At 50.7% G+C, this 19,968-nt stretch overlaps 7 protein-coding genes across 7 annotated transcripts; 2 read left to right on the forward strand and 5 right to left on the reverse strand.

Annotated features, from left to right (window-relative positions):
- Window positions 1–129: 129 nt before the first annotated feature.
- Window positions 130–1,299, forward strand: KD926_008804 (uncharacterized protein; the record flags this gene model as incomplete). The annotated part of the gene is made up of 2 exons (XM_053105289.1): window positions 130–261; window positions 388–1,299. 2 exons carry the CDS (start codon window positions 130–132, stop codon window positions 1,297–1,299), a joined length of 1,044 nt encoding a protein of 347 aa, XP_052960358.1.
- A 421-nt stretch (window positions 1,300–1,720) lies between these two features.
- Window positions 1,721–3,291, reverse strand: KD926_008805 (putative clock controled protein (Ccg-8); the record flags this gene model as incomplete). The annotated part of the gene is made up of 2 exons (XM_053105300.1): window positions 1,721–2,877; window positions 2,979–3,291. The coding sequence occupies 2 exons, from the start codon at window positions 3,289–3,291 to the stop codon at window positions 1,721–1,723; spliced, it is 1,470 nt and encodes a 489-aa protein (XP_052960359.1).
- Window positions 3,292–4,180: 889 nt separating this feature from the next.
- KD926_008806 (RNA dependent RNA polymerase) lies at window positions 4,181–8,101 on the reverse strand (the record flags this gene model as incomplete). The annotated part of the gene is made up of 1 exon (XM_053105311.1): window positions 4,181–8,101. One exon carries the CDS (start codon window positions 8,099–8,101, stop codon window positions 4,181–4,183), a length of 3,921 nt encoding a protein of 1,306 aa, XP_052960360.1.
- Window positions 8,102–10,235: 2,134 nt separating this feature from the next.
- On the reverse strand, window positions 10,236–11,548 carry KD926_008807 (aromatic alcohol reductase; the record flags this gene model as incomplete). The annotated part of the gene is made up of 4 exons (XM_053105322.1): window positions 10,236–10,616; window positions 10,676–11,002; window positions 11,079–11,363; window positions 11,462–11,548. 4 exons carry the CDS (start codon window positions 11,546–11,548, stop codon window positions 10,236–10,238), a joined length of 1,080 nt encoding a protein of 359 aa, XP_052960361.1.
- A 3,219-nt stretch (window positions 11,549–14,767) lies between these two features.
- KD926_008808 (uncharacterized protein) lies at window positions 14,768–15,636 on the reverse strand (the record flags this gene model as incomplete). The annotated part of the gene is made up of 2 exons (XM_053105333.1): window positions 14,768–15,334; window positions 15,406–15,636. 2 exons carry the CDS (start codon window positions 15,634–15,636, stop codon window positions 14,768–14,770), a joined length of 798 nt encoding a protein of 265 aa, XP_052960362.1.
- Window positions 15,637–16,476: 840 nt separating this feature from the next.
- Window positions 16,477–16,974, reverse strand: KD926_008809 (uncharacterized protein; the record flags this gene model as incomplete). Its single annotated transcript, XM_053105344.1, has 1 exon — window positions 16,477–16,974. One exon carries the CDS (start codon window positions 16,972–16,974, stop codon window positions 16,477–16,479), a length of 498 nt encoding a protein of 165 aa, XP_052960363.1.
- Window positions 16,975–17,579: 605 nt separating this feature from the next.
- KD926_008810 (uncharacterized protein) lies at window positions 17,580–18,933 on the forward strand (the record flags this gene model as incomplete). Its single annotated transcript, XM_053105355.1, has 3 exons — window positions 17,580–17,943; window positions 18,000–18,169; window positions 18,289–18,933. 3 exons carry the CDS (start codon window positions 17,580–17,582, stop codon window positions 18,931–18,933), a joined length of 1,179 nt encoding a protein of 392 aa, XP_052960364.1.
- Window positions 18,934–19,968: the final 1,035 nt, after the last annotated feature.

Here is a 19,968-nt window from a genome sequence, read left to right on the forward strand (position 1 = left end):
CCTTTTTCTTCTCTGCTACCCTCCCGACCCAGATTCTTCCATCCAATCCTAGAATGGACACGATAAGACATCAGCATCAGCATCAGCATCAGCATCAGCATCAGCATCCCTATTCAGCCCTCTGCACCAATGCCTATGCCCGTGCCAATCCATTTGGCTTCAAGCACACAACAAAACCTCCAACCTCATCTCCTATCCAACATGGGACATGAAACCATCACAGCCATGACACCCGACGACCAAGCCCGAGAACAAGAACTAGTAAGTCAGCCCGCGAGTCCCTCCGCCCTTCCCTCCGCCCCTTCACCCTCCCCTATCCATCTCCAAAACACCAAAACCAAAACCAAAACCTCAATTCCAATCCCAATCTAACAAGCCCAAAAAAAGAACATCTCCCTCTTCGAATCCCTCACCTGCCAATCCTGCGCCATGAAGATACCCCGAACAACCTACCACCGCCATCTCGAATCCCAGATCTACGTGGCGACACGGGATCCCCCGTTCCGATTATCCCGCGCAGAGCTGAACGGATTACGTGCGTTTGGACTGTCGCCGTCGAACACGACACCACCCGGCGCAGAGGATACGCATGAGATCGACACCGAGAATCAGATCTCACCACACACTCTAGCACCAGAAGATATCTGCGACGACGATGATGACGACGACGATACCACACCAATAGCACCGCATGCGACACCGTCCCCGCGTCGCAGACCAGGATATCGGGCGCTAATGACGGCGGCGCAGCGCGCGGCATACGAAGACCAAGTAAAGCGATACGTGGACGAGCTACCAGGGAGAGATGTCGCGATGGCGCGATATCACGTCGACTATCATGTTCATTTGCATTGGTTGAGTCGGCGGGGCGCGTTGACGCTGTGTCGTGATGTGAAGGAGATGCATGAGTTGAGGAAGTGGAGGTGGAAGATGGCGCAGATGGATGTGCAGGCTGCCTCCTCGCAAGGGGAGGAGGGGAGTGCATGTTCTGGGGACGACGGGGACGAGGATGGAGGGGATAGAAAGAGGAAGCGGAATGGTGTCACGGTGAGACGGTGGGGGTGGCCTGGGGATAGCAATCTGTTCATGATGTATCAGACGGCATTGTGGCGACAGAAGTGGTGGGTGAGACAGAAACATCTCGATGAGGTGCGCGTCAAGTGGGCGGCCATTATGGCGGAGCGACACAGGCAGCGGAAATGCGTCAAGGTGAAGCTATTCTGGGGGAATGGCTACAAGAATTTGCTGCGGGAGATAGAGCTGGAAGAGCCATGGCTTGGGGAACACATCGTCAGATAGATCAGGTACATACAGACAATCAAGGAGCTTTTCAAACAGACAGATCAATAAATGTCAGTAGATTCAAAGAATGACGGACGAGACAATACATAGCTTGAATAAATTCAACCATACCGAGAATGAAAACAAATAAGAAACAAAGTCAAGTCCGAGTGCGTCGTCAAAAAACCAGTCCAACAATCAGGTATCAATAAGTGCAAACCAAAAGAACGCCGTATGTCTTTCACATCCGCCGGGAAGCTGATCGACATGCATGGAAGAACCATAGGAAAGAAAAGAGAAAGAAAAAGAGGGGCAAGACCCAATGAAGACATTGGTCTTAGTTCTGAAAGCATCAAGCTACCAATTCGAGGCGACACAGAGAAGATATCCCCCATGAACTCAGGACCCGCTGAGAAACCCGCAGCCGTGAAAGCAACACTTAGACTTTCTCCTCGGTTCCCGTCATGGAAACGTCCCGCGGCGCCTCATGGATCGGTTCCTTGATATCCGCCGGGTACGTCTCGTTGCGCGACTTAGCCGGAGGAGCATCGCTCGGGTTCTTGCTATCGGGCCGTTTCCGGCCCAATCTTTCGCACCAATGCTCCGCACTGACCAAAGTGTCGTTGACAACCCCGCTGACCTGTGACATCATGTCCAGACCCTCTTGCGCCAACACCAGGATACGGTGAGCGCCGATAGTGGCATCGGACGACGAGGCAGGCGAGTCGGGCGGGGGGTGCGATGTCGAGGCGACCTGGAAGCGGTGCGGTAGCGACGTCAGATGACGACGGACGAGATTTCTCGCATTTTCGGGCAACGCTCCACCCGCATATTTAGAGACCACGTTGACCACCTGCTTCAACGTGGACAGCACATCCTCCCGGACGGCCTGGATGCGCTGAGACAACAGCGAGGTGTCTTGACCGGCAGCGGACGATCCCTCCGCATCCTTCTGTTGCTGGTCCCATTCTTTAAGGGCCCCCTGTAGAGCAACAATGGCTTTGCCCAGCCGGCCATTAGCCCACCGTAGCCAAGTCAGACAGTACTGCAGGCTTCGAAGCGATTCCTCGCTCATGGCCACGCCGAGCCCGGATGTCGAGATCACCAATCGACTCTGCCAGGTGGAGTTCTGTCGCGAGGAGTTCTCCTGTCCGATCTCATCATAGCTGGGCGATCTCTGGTCGTCATACGGTGGCAGAGATTCAGACATCATGGCGTCATCCATAGCCTTTTCGACGTCCATGTCCGCCGAAGGTTCGTCGCCGCTCACTTTGCGCCGTTTCGACCGCTTAGCATCCGACGAGTTTGATGCACGCCGCTGCAGAGCCCACCGAAGACCGCTTTCGACACCCGTCTTTCGACCAACCGTGCCGACAGTGTTGGCTACGGGGGAGCCGATGTTGCGCTCGATGTATTCGGCACCGGACTTGATCAGAGAGGAGTACGATTTCGAGGAGGTATAGGCGGATACGGAGCCGTTGATCGCGGAAGAGATAAGGGGATGGGTAGAAGTAAGCAAAGATAGGAGGGGTTCGGGTTGCGATTCGGAAGAGATAGAGGAGTGCTGCGAAGAGTGTCGGGGAGATTGTCCGTATTCTAGAAGATGATCAGACAGGTTGAAGGCAGAAAAAAAAAAATATAAGACGAAACGCGATCTAGAAACGGGATCGGAGAAAAGGACAAAATAATTAACCCACCCGTACGGAGACCTTCCAGAGCCTGAGCAGCCTCGATATCATCCATCGATAAAACACTAGTGGCCCGACGCGAACGACCTTCAGCCACGTAACTGTTGTCGAGATCCATCATGGAGGAAGGGACATGCTGAAAAGTCGGATAGATAGTAGCAGAAGAAGAGGAAGTCGAAGGAGGGGGAGGAGGGAGATTGGTAGCTTTAGTCGTTTGAGGATTGTTCGGCGTTGGGGTTGTAGTGGCGTCTCGGACAGCAGAGAGCGAGGTGTTGGGGGCAGTAGTCGTCGGGGCAGAGACGCCGTCCGGACGAGGGTCCATGGCTTGCCCAGAAGCCAAAACGGACTAGTTTTAGATAGGAAAATCGGCTAGGTGGAATGGATTGGGCTGGGGACGTGGCGATCGGGTTGGGGATGGAGAAGAAAAGCGAGGGAAGGCGAGGTTTGCTTTCCTTCACGTGCAAAGGGCAAAAATAAGGCGGGCGGGCGGCCAAGAAGGGAAGGAACTGGATGCCGGCACTTCGTCTGTCTCTCGCTCTCTCTCTCTGACTTTCACGCTCTCACTTTCCCTCGCGCTCAGGGCAAGTGACGACCGAGAAGATGACGGCGGATCGTATCGCCTTGCCACAAGGTGCGAGTATAGGCTGAATTGGAGTATACCGTAGAGCCTTCTCCTCTCGCAAAGAGCCTATCATGCAGCGCCGTTGATCATCGGGGTTGGGATTTTCATATGAAACGAAGACACTAGGAAAAGCCAGGCTGACCTTCACATGCGTAGCTCGGATAAACGCCGCCCATATGAAAGTCAAGGAGCATTCCGAAGGACGGAGGAATTATTACGGATTACGGTGTCAGACCAAGAACTACGATTCTGCCGATGCCTGAGGTAATAGGCCCCAACATTGCCATGTGACTGGCCCGTCCGTCGCTGAGTCACCATCCGCCAAACCCCATCCGGAATCCATGACATGTGATGACGGAGCCTGAGGACGTCCGCGCTGACCGCTTACTCGTCCGAGCCGCCATCGTGTGCATTTCCTGACTCAGACAAGTGGCGCCTCCCAATTACCGGAGCCAATCGATCCTTTACTTCTCCAAATGGTTCCCCTCTCCCGCCGGAATTAGCCCGAAAGAAAGAAATTAAATGGCATAAGATCCTAAAACATACGGAGTAGTTACATAGCTACATGGTGTAGTTACGGCTGAGTAACTTATTCCACCGACATCGAATCGTCAGGGTCGTAATATCCTCCCGGGGCGTGCATCTGCGTTCCAAACAGCATGGCCTCGATGGCTTCATGTCCCTCGTATTCTCCACCGTCCTCGTTCTCTTCGCCGTCTTCCACCGCATCCTGCGCACTCAACCGGGCAACTACCTTGGGATTGACGCGATAGCATGACAAAACCTGGTGGGTCACCGTCCGTGAGGGCAGGCTGTTTGCTTTGATCTGGCATAGGATTTCACCAAATGCGTGGAGCCAAAAGCTACTCCAGGGGCGCTTCTTGTAGGTATACGAGGCAAGCAGTTGCTGCCATGCGTCCGTGTTGTGTTGCCAGACATAGATCAAGGGGTGGCCTCCCATGGTAGGGGGTGGAAGGGCACTCGCACGATCCGTGATGTCGGTCGTAGCGGCCGAGAACGAGTCGTCGCTGAAGGAACTTCCGTATTGGCTACGAAGCCTGTCGATTTCTCGTGCGACCGTTTCGAGAACGGCATACAGCGGTCCGTCCCGGCCCTGCTGGTCGGCTTGTCTTCGCGCCTCGTTCCAAGGTTGCACGAGAGCTTCGTCCCTAATGTTTCGGCTTTCATGCTCAGGGAACTCTCTTTGGAGCTGCTTCAAGACGGAATGGCGTTCTTTCCGAGCGACGTCGAACTGCAGATAGTCGATGATGTTTGACATCTTAGGCTTCCGATCTGGATTCTTATATGCAGGTAGTTCGCGGACCTTGCGACTAATTTTCTTGCGATACTTCTGCCATGCCGCCTCCGACAGGTGCACGCCGCTCTTGCGTCCGTCCACCAGATGACTGAGCAGACAGCCGAGCTCGATGGCATTCGGCGCGTTAATTCCCTCGTCGTATCCAAGTTTCTCGCCCTCGACGGTGCATCGACCCAGATTCGACAGCGTCATGTTGAAAGTAAACGTGCTCAGGAGAAACTCATCCCAGGTCGAGATCTCCGTCATTGGCACAGCATGTTTCGTGGCGCCGAAGTACTCCGGCGGTTTCTCTACTTCTGGCATGTCTGAATTGTAGAAATTTTGCACAATGTTCTGATCCCAGCAAATCCATGGCGTGTCGCCGTCGTAGTCTCCCCCAGAGAGCATGTGGGCTAGAGGAATCTTCCCGACTGTGGGAAACACGATGACATCCTTGAAGTGACGGAGTTCCGTCTTCCACACGGCTTTCCGGCGCTGAATGTCGGAAGGAAGGTGGGCAGGGAGACGTCCGACGAGGATATCCATGCCGTCCAGGAGATTATCTTCGAATTGGCCCTGGCCATCCCGCCAATTGCCCGAAAATCCAAAATGGACTTCGTCCTCTTTCAGTACCCCATACGGGTCTGCGATGCAGAAGGCATAGGTGGATAGCGGCACCTCAATATGCAGCTCCTCCACATGCCGGTCCAATACCTCTCGGAGACATCTTCCGAGCCGCTGGCGAAGAGGATAGAAGCTTCGCGGCGTAAAGCCCGCTTCCGTCAGACGAATCAAGGTTTCGGACCCATTCCTCATCCATTGCTCCATGCGCCGAGCGTTGTGGAGCAGCAGCTTCGAACCATCATCTGCTGACGGTCGAATCTTTTGGATTAAGTTACGACAGAGCACAGGATTGTCAGATCGGAGCACTTCGGCGAATTCCTTATACACTGACTGGATGCTCAGCCGAGTGAGATCGGCGATGTGCTCTCTGGCGTGCCCGCCATGCTCCAAGATCGCTAGCAATTGGATATTCAAGTGCACTGGATGCAATGGCTTGGACCATTTGACCACCTCGAAGGTCAGCTGTTCCTCGTCAACAGGTTCTTGCCACGTCTGCGGATGGGGGTTGATCTTCAACTGCGAGTCAGATATCTGGATCCAGACGTCATCGTCATCGCCACCTGCCGAAATCTGGGAATCGTACTTATCCACCATCCACAAGCCTTTTGCTCCTGCTATTCGCCCTTGGAAACAACTGGGCGTGTTCCCGGTTATATCTAGGGAGTCGCAGACCTTATTGGCCAGTGCCCTGGATATGAGAGCACAGCCGTCGTTCATGACTGGACGGTCAGGCTCGTCCTTGAGTTGGAGAACCTGATTTGGTCTCAAAGGTACGGTCGCAAAGGTTTTTGACAATCCTAATGACAGTCGCTGATATAGTTTGCAATTGGTCTGGTCTAGATTTGACTCGGGAAACATATGCCAATCTAGGAGGGCCTCGAGACCCATCGCGGTGCGATTAGTACTACCCTGATTCCTCGGAGCAATGGGAGAAGTAAGAGGCGCCTGATGAAAGTCGATCCCGTCGATAGCAAAAAATTCGACTTTGAACCGGGGCTCGACCATTTTGCGCTTCGATTTGACTTCTTCAACGAAGAAAGGCCTCCATGTTCTTCCCAAACATCGATGAACATTCTGTGTTAACCACATAGCAAGGCTCTCCCGCAGAAGCGAGGGGTGTTCATTCATTCGCAAATGACGAGGAGGTCGTGTTGGCGCAGGCATCGTCAGGCTGAGAAACCGGTCGGACCCAAAGCGGCGGTGGAAACGGCATGTCCTTTCTGTTCGTAGAGGGTTCAATCTGAGCTTGAGAATACCAGGCTCAGATTCACTGCACCACTCCAAATTCCCCGTAAGAGCAACGTCCTCGGAATGTTTGTCCGTCATGAAATCGCCCACGGCGGCTTCCCAGGCTTTGGTGGAAGGCTTCTCTGGGAGGGGGTTATCTCCGCGCTGATTGTGTTTCCCAATCCAGACCCAGAAGGATTCGCGTGACTTGAAAGGGATATTGTTGCCAACCAGCATGCGATCGAGGGGGACGTTCCAGGATCGGCCGATTCTTTCCAGCTCATATCGATACCGCAGCGGCACATAGCCAGAAAGGGAATGCTCGAGTGAAAACGGCCCGTGATCAAGTAGCTCTCTCATTATCTCCCCCTCAAATGAAAAGGGCGCGGGTGACATTTCGGTGAGAGATTGTTGAGCCACAAACTGTGCTCTCATTTCTTGACTCAGCATATGTGCAAAGTCCGACCCTTCATATACTGTTTCTGAGTCGGGCATTGGCTCGGTGAGGTCTGTGCCGTTTGAGACGAAAGAAGTTTCAAACCGACTTAGCAAAGTGTCGTCAATTGAGGTATTGGGAACTGTTGATGTGAAACTAAAGTCAGGGCCGGTCTTCGCAGGTGGCATTGCGTCGTATCGCCGGGAGTTGTCGGGAGCCTTCAATTTCTCAAGAAATTTCGAAGGGCCCTTCGCTGGGCTAGAGATCTTCGGGGGTCTGGAAACATGCATGTTATCGTCAGCGGACATGTCGGAGCCCAGCTCCAGTCCCTCAATTTCTGGATCATGAAATTCATCCGATGACAGTGGAGGTGTGCGTTTAACCGGAGAATTGGGAGCTGTGTGGAATTCTTCGTCATCTGTCGAGGACCTTCTCTTTCTAGACTCCAAGCACGGTGCTTCTTCCAAAAGTGTTCCATTGCTCCCAAAGTGGGATACAAAGGAGCCCTTGCCTGATAGATAAAGTTCATCGTCGATTAGTTTCACCAAGTACCTCAAGCGCTCGTCTCTCTCGCTCTGTGAAACCAACCCGTAGCCTCCTCCCATGAGGAGATTTCTATTCGAAAGACCGGATACTGCGCCTGTCTGATAGCTCATCTGACGACCGGTAGTGGTAATTACTGGTGGCATTTGGGAAGAGACCCATTCCTCGAAGCCATGAATCACCCGGTCCAGGTCAACAGTGCGGTCGAAATAAGCTTGCTGAATTCCTCGATAGCCCCGCCATCGTAGAGAACCTTTATCGGTTGAAACCGACGGCGAGTAGATGTGAGGATTGGGAATTTCCAGTTCAAACTGCTCGTTGAGCGTCTCGATCAAATGATACAGTCTTTTCCCGCTCCGTTCAGGAGTGCGGGGAACGTACATGTCGATCTGACTTGAGGGACCAGCCCATGCAGATAGAGAGAAGGGGTAAAAATACGGATAAGAATAATAGATCGGGTGCAATTAACCTAGGAACAGGCCTCAATCTGGACATATCAGCCACATTTCGCAGGAACGAGGCGGCCCCTTGGACGAGGGATTAGCAACGACGAATTAGTACATACTCTACCGAGATGATGATAGTATCAAAGTGCTGCCTCCTAGCCCCATAATCGATAAGAATAATCAGATCCCGGGACACCGGGGAGGGGCAAAGAGGATACGCTCGCAGTAGACTCCAGATCAGGTGGAAGAGGAGGGAGGAGGGGTTCGATTGGAGATGGGCGTAGGGATTATTGGTTTCGCACGTTAGCAGGCAAACAGTGGCCCGCCGACGAACCACAGCGGAGCGTTTGACGCTGACAGCATTCAACGGGCAGCTTCTGGCCCCCATGCACATACCCTTTCCAATCCGGACTGGAAGGTCGGAGTATGTGTTCTTTTATCCTGAAGTCGCCAACAGGCCTGACAGGTCGATTTTCTTCAGTCATGAGCCCGGTTGCCATGGTCTATCAGAGACCTCCTTCTCTGTTGCCGTGTAAACAAATGCCCCGCCGCCAAGACCGACATAGCAGATCTCCCTGCCCCAGTGTGTGATCGCGGCGAACTGCCACGGTTCATCGGTGAACGTTCAATAAGCTTAGATTGATGGCGTTTGTGAGATCTGACAGCTGTCAAGCTGTCTTCCGAGGATCCGAGCGGCTAATTCAAGAAGGTTCGACCATCTAGAATGATGGGTGGTAGCGGGAATGGCCGTTCCGTTACAAAGACAGCCGGCCGAAGAACCACTGCAAGAGACAACAGAGGTCCGGAGATGTCTGGATATCACTCAGACAGCATCAGTTCAAAATGAGATCTGGTCCCGTGCTATCACGTGCCACCTGTTCTAGAACTGCTTTAGGTTCCAAAGCTTAAAGTCATGCCCAGAGTATGATACTACTGACAACGGATCAATCCCGTTGAACGGCCCCATGAGAACAGACTTTGTGTGACTCCTGCCCCAAATAGACTCCGACCCCGGACTACCTTATTACTGACGAGAATGTCACACATGGGGTGGAAGCGTAATCGATCACGTGGCTGAATCTTAACACGAGGAGAATCGAACTCAAACTACATCATACCAGAACCTTGCTAAAAAATAGATACCTAGACAGAATACAAAATACAGAATATAGGATAGACTTGAAAGCAAGACATGACAACACAAGAGGGTTGGATTAGAACACATTCTTCAGGACTCCGTACGGAGTCCGCGTCTGGAATGACCTGCGGATTCAACCCCACTAATTAGTTCACTCCCCCGCAATTAGACACCTTATTCCTTTATCCGTTCTCCAGACACCCTCGAGAACTTCGACTAGGTTCTGTACCGCAGGATTGCAACTTGCAACAGTGTCAGCAGTCGCATGACATCATGGAAGGTGTACCGAGCAGCGATCCACCGATGACATCAGACCAGCCGGAGGGGAAGGCCGGATGAGAATCCTTGCATGTCTGACATTTCATACTCGGTAGTCAGGACGGGGTACGGAGGACAGGAGACTAGGATTGGCCTGGTCCCTGATGGAAGGGCGGGTTGACAGCCCACGATCTTATCTTTGGCCGCGTGCTTATTGGCAGTTGTTTTGGGAGTTTTGGTCAGGAAGCAATATGGCCGATGAAGAGGTCTAGACAATTAATTGTCTTGCATGTCTGTTACTACGCTGCGCAAAATAGTTGTCTTAGGATTGGGAAATGAAGATCAAGGTTACAGAAACGGCAGTCCGAGCTACATAAATATCTGGGGAGGATCGTGAAAATTTCAGATCGATTTTTGAGTTGTTCCAAACTCGTATGCTGTATGCTGTTCATCTAACATCACCATGAACGGTGATTTCCAGGATAAAATGGGATATAATGATAAAAGGAAGAAACCAGAGAAGGAAAGAAAAAAGTCTAAAAACGCCCTCAAGGCACGACAGAGAAGAGATGGGCGTGTCCAGGTGTTTCCCCGATGATAAGAAAATTGTCAATAAAACCACTGCGCCGAAAAGTTGCAAAATTGAAGCTCGATCTCACGTCGTCTCAAAGTCATCTACCGGGTCATGTAGAGAGAATCGCTCGACTCGGTGCGGGGGAATATCCTCGTGTATAGGGAGTCGCTCGATTCGGTACGCGGGAACTGGCGCTGGTGGGCCTTGGAAATGTAACGGTCCTGGTACACTCCCCGCGCGGTGCCCCTAACGACGGATTCGAGGTATTCTCTAAATTCGGTCGGCCTGAAGTCGGGATACAATTGCTTCGAAGTGACGTAACCAAGGTATTTGGCGTATTCCGGGCAGTTGTCACCACGAATGCCCCAGGACAGCTGGTACTCCGCCAGATATCGAGGGATGAACTTCACGGGGTCGTAGGGGTAGGTCTCGCTGGACTGGCGAGCCGCGAGCACTCGGGTGTAAACGGTTTCTTCGGGGATCTGCCGGAATGCCAAGGTCAGCCAATGCGGTCGCCACTGAGAGCGCCGGCGCGACTTACGTAATTTCTCTGGATTTTCTCCTCGCTAATTTCTTCCAGCATGTCGTAGATCTGGTTTTGAGTGACCACGGTGTTGTAGGCCAGGACCATCTTGTTTAACGTGCGGTCGTCGCCGATGATGAGAGCCACGTAGCGCCCGATGTCTCTCAAGTCGGTCAAAGCAAGGGGCGTGTTGCCGTCTCCGACGATCTCGTTGTTGGCGGAGGTCATGGCATAGTCGGCTCTGCCGGATTCGAGCCGAGGGTAGGAGAGTTGGTACCACCAGCCGACGTCGATGATGGTGTAGGGGAGCTGAAGTTGCTTGATGTGGTTGTAAACCGTTTCTTTCTAAAATCCCCAACAGAAATCAGTCGTCAGTCGGACACCCCATGGGTATTTTCGTTGGGATGATCATGCAACTTACCTCATCTCTCAGCCACATGATGCCTCCCGGTGGTGCCACCGTGATGAAAGCACAGGGCACGAATCGTCGCACGCCGGCCTTCTTCGCCGCTTTGGCGAGGCTGATTTGATCCTGTTGCTCGGCCGGACCGACACAACTGATGACAACATCGATACCGGTAAGGACATCGGTGAGGGTTTCCTCGGAGCCTCGCAAATCGCAACGGCGAATCTGGACTCCTCGCTCCTGGAGAGAGACGATGGCGGGTTTCTGGACCGACCGGGGGCGAACCAAAGCGTGTACTTCCTGTGAGATAGTTAGACGGAGGAATGATTATCACGATATGGCGAATTTGGAAAAAAAAAAAAAAAAAAGGAATAAGGATAGTAGTGGGCGATTCATACATAGGTCGGGTTTTCCAAGAGGCCGTTTGCGATAGAGCCGCCCGTCTCACCAGCGGCTCCAACCAATAAAACCTTTGTTCGCGACATGATTTCTGGGAATTGGGCCGAAATCGGGAGTAGGGGAGGTTTTGCGAGAAGATATGAGGGGTTGAGAAAAAGTAGAAGTTGATGGGTGGTGAGAGTCAAGGCCCAAGATATATGAAAGGAAGAACGAACCAAGAAAGAAAAAGGGAAGAAAGAAGAGAAAAAGGTTAGGCCGAATTTGCCTTCCCTCCTTTTGTTTAAATGGGCTGAGAGTTTCCCAGCAAAAGGATCAAGGATCAGTCGAGGACGGCGACATACCCACTCATCCTTATCCAAAGTGGTCGAAGGTGGGTCGAGGGTGGATGTTAAGCTCCCAAACAGAGGCAACCTTTGGTGCGTGAGTTGTCGCAGAAGGAGGGGGGCAGAAAGTACGTCATTCTCCGTCGCCTGGCTAATGCAGACTCGATGTGACTCTGGGAATGTGATATACCTGGGATGCCTTGGGAAATTCACACGAGTGAATCGGGTGACATTGGCGGGTCGGAGGGCAGCTTTGGTGTTCTGTGCACAGTGAACACGTTCTGTCTCGAGACTAGTCGTGTAACTATACCCTATAGTCTGCACCGTACTAACTACTCTTACTACAGTAGGCACTCCGTAAGCCGTCGGATCTCACGACTTCAGGATCCTTTTTTCCTCAGGCAACGGGCCGGTGTGGCTCGGGAACCGAAAAGAACCAATGGGCATTTACGTCATCTGGGCACGGCTTCCCGGGTCGACGCAACGCCAGGCCAGGTTGTTCGTCTTCCAACTCCTTCGCTTTCTCTCTCTCTCTCTCAGAACTAGAGGGTATCTTCATCATTTTATCGTCATCCTGACCCTACCATCCTGGCAGGTGGTGTATGCACCTTTCCACGTCTTCCCTAAGTAGACTCCCGGTGTCCCATCTCCAATCTTTTTTTGGTGCCCTTTCCCCCCTTTCTTTCCCTGACAGTTCGCCCTCTTCAACGGCCATAACTTGATTCTGGCGCATAATGCGGGGATTCCAGACTTACTACAATTTCCAGCCCTTCCTCCCCGGAATTCCCAATTTCTAGCCAGGCAACGCACACATTTTCCTGCCCTGTTCAAGCTCGCTGATTCGGTGGTTCCTCGTTTATGACTAAGAACCCCCCACGTCAGAGATCTTCGGATCGGCGTGGTGGACTCCGACCGTGAGACGCAAGGAAGGGCAAGCATTTCGTCGGTTTTGCTCACCAGCCATGATGTTCATGAAGCCAATCGTAGTGGGCGCTTACAGGAACTAGCGGGTGGGTCCTGCCAGACGCTCGCAAGTGTACTACAGTTTCGTACGGATACAGGAGTGCTATTTCGAACCATACTGTGTACTTGGTCTACTGAGTAGGTATAGAGTATAGAGTCTGCCGGGAAACTTGGAAAGGCTTGCTAGAAACTGTCAAGTAGTCCGAACTCTTGCACCGGGTGGCCTGACGCTAGGTCAATTAGACGGGTGTCTGATCGCAGTCATGTGTTTTGATTCATCTGCCATCAACTGACCGGCACTTATCCGTACTAACGCGATTGACTTGTTGAAACTTTCTGTTCCTGCATTCGAGGGGGCGATGCTGAATCATATCCGAGCCGTTATAATCGCGAGATATTAGGGGGCGTGGTATGGCAGAATCGCCATGGCGAGTCTCGAACGCACCGATTGCATGATACGCACACATATGTGGTATTCTGTATTTGTGTCTGGTCATTTGACGAGGCAATTTCAACAGGTTCCAAAATTAGGACAGGGTAGAAATAACCCGTTCTAAATGTGACATGGGATGACGTTGATCTAATGTGGGAATGATCAGTACTAGGGTCGACGCATGAGCATCTATTTGAAAAAGAAAACATGGCACGGCATTTCCTGTAGGCAGTGTTAATGATTCAACACGTATGAGAAGCATCAAGCCACGATTCACTACCGTTATACGACAATCCACGTGAGGTGTGTTGCCTGCCGTGTGTTTGACTATCTATACTCAGGAGATTCCAGCCGCGCACCGAGGTGATCTACAGATTGCATTCATGTCCATAAATCCTGTCATCGTGAACGATGTCGATCTAAAACCATGTGTGCTGCTGGCGTATCAGAACACTCCTGTCGTATGCGTTACCTACTCCGCAAATACTAACACCATCCACGACATCCCGCCCGGTGAATGGAGCCCAGTGGGCAGGAATGATGAGCGAGATGCGGCTCCCATCAAATCCGGGGTCACGGGGCGGGTGAGATAGACCGTGGATTGTGGAATAATCAATAATTTAATAAATCAAACCAGCCCTCGGGCGCTATCTGAATAGCTTCTTCGGCGGAAAACCCAATGAGAATCCCACGCAGCAAGCCTTGACCAAGACAATGGCCTTGAAGAAAACCCAACACAGGCTGCAATTATCCCAGTCACCGCGATAGCCCCGTGCTAAGACGTCCAAGACCTCTAGGCTGCAGAATCTGCACCGGTCGGTTTCTCGAGTTGGAACGAAAGCATCTCCAACCCGGACGAGACCAATCCGAGAGGCAGGTAGTCCGAAGTGAAGGAGACAGTTGCAGCGGTCGTGCTAATTTCCAATCGAAGACCCCTTGATCCAATGACAAGGGAGAAGGCCAGGTGGGTTTCACGCGGAGAAAACCCCAAGCGGGTTGGGCTAAACGCAATTAAGCATGGCGGAGGGAACTACCGATTTTCCACGGGCAAGTCCGGGGAGTAAGGAGTACTACTATCCACAATGATTCCAATTGACTCCCGGGCAGCCATGCGCCTGCAGGTGCAATGGCATGTGAGAAACGGGCGTCCATTTCGCCTCGGGGCCAATGATCGCGACACTGCGCCCCCGTCCGCCGATGCAGGTCGCAGAGAATTTCACTACTGCGACTCACTACGACTCAGGGAGTCTAGTTTCCTTTCACCCTGTCTGATAACCACTGGAATGTCGGTGTAGCATTTTTCTCGGGTTGCCTACCGTTAGCCTGCTTCCATCTTCAAATTGTATGTATGCATATTTCTTCCTCGGAATGTGTACTGAGTAGGCATCCAGAGCCGCTCGATTTTCGGTAGCAACACTTCACTTTATAATTCGCGAAGTTGCCCTAGTCAACAAAAACACCGATATTCCCATTAACTTACTCCGTTTTTAATTGATATTCTTTCAGCACGTACCTGGGTCCTCAGAGCCGGTCAATAGATCGACAGTCTCGGAGAACAGATTCAGACATGCGGTGGTCTTTTCTCATCAGCAACTAGTTAACTGGTCAATGACCCGAGCGTCTCGCATCATAGTTTCAGCAATGCTCAGATAGTCCTTTCTACCAGCGTCCCAATCCCAAGTTTCCATTTCCCTCAATGCCTCTCCGGCTTTGTTTTGGTACTCTTCGTCGCTCTCACCGTTGTCGTATACACCCTCTTTCGTATTCAGCGGCTTTTCACGTAAAACGTAACCGCATATAAAAGCCAATAGATCAATTTTAACTCGACGTCTGGAGATATCGCCAAGCGGGTAGTTGAGGAGAAGACGAAGCAACGACACCATGCATTTGGTAGGCTTGGGCGTCAGAATCTTGAGCGTGCGGTCAAAGGTGGATGTGACTTTGCAGGTGTCCTGAAGCTCAAGGCCGACAAGTGACAGCGGGTAGAGATATACCGGACAAGACTCGCCCAGACTGTGGGTAGTGCAAGTTCGATCCCATTCTCCGTACCAAAAAGCAGCTCCTGAAGATGTGGGCACAGCAGGGAAACCCTGTTCTGATGGAATTTTGGACGCAAGCGAGAATAGTTCATTGGGGATCGCCCACTCCACGCGCTGGAATTCAAGGCGTTAGAAATGCCCGACGAGTCGACTGGTCAATGCCACAAAGGTTCTTTGATGCTTACCGCAAGGACCACAGGGTATCCGTAGCGCCACTGTATCTGCTCCCCATACTCCACGAAGGGGATATTCTTCTCGACCAGAGCTTTCGCAGCTACGCTCACAATGCGCGCATGAAGCTGTCTCGAGTCTCTTCCTCGGGTGGCGATGTCTCGTTCTGTGGCGGTGATGTATCCTTCTGCGGTTGGGATCTCTTCCTGGGGTGGGGAGATCAGTTCCTGTAGCGGTAGTGCCATCTTTCAATCACCGAAAATGGACGAACTCGAAATGAGAAGAATCTTAAAAAGTTTGGATAAGGAAATTGGGTTATCGCGAAGAGTGCGACCCTACATCAATGAGTCATTCAATCAATTGCCGTTTCACGGATTCCCAGATCATATGCCATGGAATCGTTGTCAGTCTGACGTATAATGCTAAGAATATCCTTAACCTAGAGAGCAATTATTGCTATTCACGGGGATTAGTATGTAGTATGTACCACCTATGCCATACGTATAGCTAGGTATTACTAAAACAAGACACGTAGGCTTTAAAGCTCTAAAGAGCATTAAGTATACTTTAAAAGGCACTATAGTTATATCTTGATGATCCATGAGATGGTGGAGGGATAATATCCTATTTCTGCAATTATCTCAGACCGAAAATATACATGGGTGAATAAAGATAACCATCGGCATGTCCGATTTGTACCATCGGGTGCCGCCATATCTCGGCAAGTGTCTGTTCTAGAGAGCAACCCCCCCCCTTTGAGAAAACACATTTAGGGACGAGAAACCTGCGAACCTTTCCTCCTAAACAAGCAGCTGTACAAAAAATCCATATAGGATAATGTCAGATATTAGTTCATGGAAGAGAGACTAAAGGTTTGAAAAGAACTCATTAGTGCTACCTTGATGATTCTACTCTTCAGTGAAGTCCGATGGAAATTGACCTAAAAAAACATTGAATCATATGTTCAAACTAAATTTGACTCATTTACAGTATAGAAGTGAGCCATGAAGAAGATACACTTTGATCAAAATGGATTCCGCCCTTATGGAGGACTCCCGCATACCAGGTATGACTAGAAGCCGACCTTAACTTAATGAGGTCTTTCGATCGAGGCCCTTTTCACTGTTTTGCAGTTTGTCCAACTCGCCACTCAGTGAAGTCCCATTCAAAATTTCGCCAATTTCTTCCAACGTCTTTCCCTTGATTTCCACCGGCCAAGCGATTGATTGTGTACCGGCACTAATCCCAAGCACAATCCTGGAAGTCACATACATGGCAACATTTTGCGAGGCGGTTTGAATGATCACAGAAATAACAGCAAGAAGGGAGCCGTAGAGCAACGCCCTCTTGCGGCCAACATGATTCGAAATCTTTGCGCAGAAAATACTCGCAATAAGAGTTCCAATCCAAGTGGAGGCCGTGTATAAGGCAGCGCTAGAAGGGTTGAAGGCAAAATAATGCTGATAGGATGGCAGGATATTAAGACCGTTCAGGAGACTACCATCGTAACTCATAGTAGTACTTGTTACTGAGGAGCACATAATAAGTACCATGATCTGCCATTTTGACGATTTCAGTACCATTGTCGGATGAGGACAGTCTCAATAGTCAAAGGCCCAATTGGAAGACGAGTGATAAGCAAGATGCCTGGAGTTTTCATTGACTGGAGAGTGGTGTACTATATAACACATATTCATTGTTGTTCATTCCTGTCAAACTCCGTTGTCCCTCCTCCCTTCTTGTCGTGCCTACCATGCGACAGAGACAACGATTCAATTGCCGGGATATGAGGTCCACCCCCCGGAGCTCTAATTAGAGGAGCGTGCGGTCGGCTTGACCGATTCCAAAGCTTTGTGGGGATAAAGCTACATACAACGAGCCTCAGAGGACATGAAATGCCGTATACAAATTCCGTTACTCTTGCGTTGCCAATCAGGTTGTGTGGGGGTTCAGTATTTGGTCGGGATAGCCGACATCGAGGGGTGGGGGTACGCCCTCACTGAGCATCTCGTGGCACATAGTTCAGATAATAATGTCTCGTGATGGGCCAAAAGGGCTACATAAGCTTAATATGTATGTACTTTAAGACAGCCCACTATACTTTTCAAGGATAAACATTGAGACAACAATCAAACACGGTCTAGAAACGAATATTTCTTCCCATCAAAGAATCGATCAAAGTGTTATCATGACTGGAGCATTGGACAGATGGCCTGCGTGGCCGGAGTTTACCATTGGAAAGGGTGAATCAGAGGAAGATCTGGTGAAGATCAAGGCTGCGATTCTTGCGCATTATGGTGCCGAAAATCTACAGAAGAGTTGGATCAAAGTGTGTCAGAAACTCGAGGAGGTCACCCAAGAAATTAAAGACAGAGGATCGCAGATAACCCCAGCGATAAATTTCAAGGACTTAGACTCCTTGAGTCACGAGCAGAAACAAAATCTCAAGGATATTGGCTGTTTTGTGATCAAAGAAGTCATTGACAGGGAAAAGGCGGAGGAACGGTTCAAAGACTTGAAGTACACCTCAGATAATCAAAGCAACGTATCAGGTGAGTATATGCGTGAACTATATTTGGATCCCTATTAATTGACTTGGCTACACTAGGCTGGCCAGCGGAATCTCCTTCAATCTTGAATCTTTTTTATACTCCTACGCAAGTGGCTGCGCGGTCCCACCCAAACATGCTTAAGGTGACTCAGGAGCTCATCAACTTGTGGCATGATGACACATCCAATGAACCACTGGAGCCCTTGAGCTATACTGATGCTGTTAGGGTTCGCCCACCGGATCAGGCCTTTTTAGGTCTCGGGCCCCATATCGATGCAGGTTAAGTCGTTGGGCGGATCCAACCTATCGATCTTGCTATGATGCCGTATGGAATGGACACCCGGAGAACTTAAACATGTATGATCTGTCTGTTCGAAAGGATGCAGAGACCCGACTGTTCCCTGGTACTGCTCACTGCGGCACCTTCTGGGCATTTCAAGGATGGACTTCTATCACCACTACTAGTCCGGGGGAAGGGTCCATTCTATTGTACCCTAATGTCAAATGGTCCATTGCATATGTCCTACTTCGTCCATTCTTCAAAGCACCTGAAGACCCCAAGGACATTATGGATCCTACCAAATGGACTCTCGACCCTGATATGCCGTGGTTTCCGGGAACCTTTCGAGCCAATTCCCAGATGCTTTCGTTAGAGTGGCATCCACATTTGAAACTTCGTGATTTTCCACCTATTGCGCCTGGAGCTACTGTTTGGTGGCACGCGGATATGTGTCACGTCGTGGACACAGAGCACAAAGGTCAAGGAGACTCTTCGGTGCTATGCATTGCGGCCACTCCTTCTACCAAAAGCAACAACGAATATGTTGAGAGACAGCTCAAGGAGCTTATTGGCGGTCGACTTCCCCCTGATTTCCAAGCTCCAGGCAGAGTTGACTCGAAGGAACCAAGTTTCATGGGCTACACCGGAGAGGCTGGTATTCTCTCCACGGAGGGCAGAAAGGCAATGGGAATCCGCGTTTATTTTTTATAAATGATGAGAGCAGAGCCAAATCGCATGTACGCGAAATAAAACCAAGCGTGGCTATGGAGCTACAAATCAACGCTTATCATACCCCTAAACCTTTCCCCACAGTAAGACAATTTTCCTTTGAGTCTACCCTACAGAGCCTCAGTGCTACCAAACATCTGGAATCCGAGATCGAGTGCGTTGTCGCTCGCCTCAAAATATAATTGCAATATCTCCAATATGGGTCAGAAGCAATTCTCGACAAAAACACTGAAAATTGTGAGCTCAGTGACGATGAATACTTGTAAATAGGAATGATATGAACTTAATCATATCTGCATTTTTATAAATATAAAGACAGATCACGCGGTATCAGGCAAAATATTGGTGTCGCCGCGGGAATACACTGAGTACGCACTAGAATAGCCCTTCGCTAAAGGGTAATGGTTAGCGCCTGGCACGGTGACACTAAATCCTGACACGGCGCCCACTGCGACCCTGATCTATTCCCAAATTCGGTCCCCGACTCGCGATGAGTCCAACTCGCTATGCAGTGACTAATTAAATGGCTTGTTATTAGCATGGAATATCACTCTCTAGGCCAAGGATCCGGCCAAACATTGCCGGACCCGGTTGCATTGGACTCTGTAAAGCTGCCTAATAGCTCTTAATTGAGGGCCTTTCCTATAATTCCCATGAAAACTCTTCACGTTGCTAACCACATTTGTGCCAATCCTTCCCCCCAAATATGACTAACTATGACTAACGGGGTGATATCAGACCTCACAAATGGAGGATCGGAAGGTCCTCCGCCCTGGGATTGGCCCTTTGTGCCTAGTCTAGACGGTGATTGTCCCCTCCCCAGCACTAAAGCTCTTGGGCATGCTTTGCTTAATCAAACCTGGGGAACCTGACCGCAACACATCTTTGACTCCCAAAGTCTTTGTAATGCATCAATCGGCTGTGTTGCTGCCCTGACCCAGACAATTCTTGCTATTTGCAAGTTATCTTTGGCATCCTTTCTTCATCTCTCCTCATCCTACGCTTCATTTTACTGTT

This window comes from Aspergillus affinis, assembly GCF_023601865.1.
Source record: "Aspergillus affinis strain CMG 70 chromosome Unknown NODE_5_length_567868_cov_86_340925, whole genome shotgun sequence".
In the NCBI taxonomy this organism is placed as follows: Eukaryota; Fungi; Ascomycota; class Eurotiomycetes; order Eurotiales; family Aspergillaceae; genus Aspergillus; species Aspergillus affinis.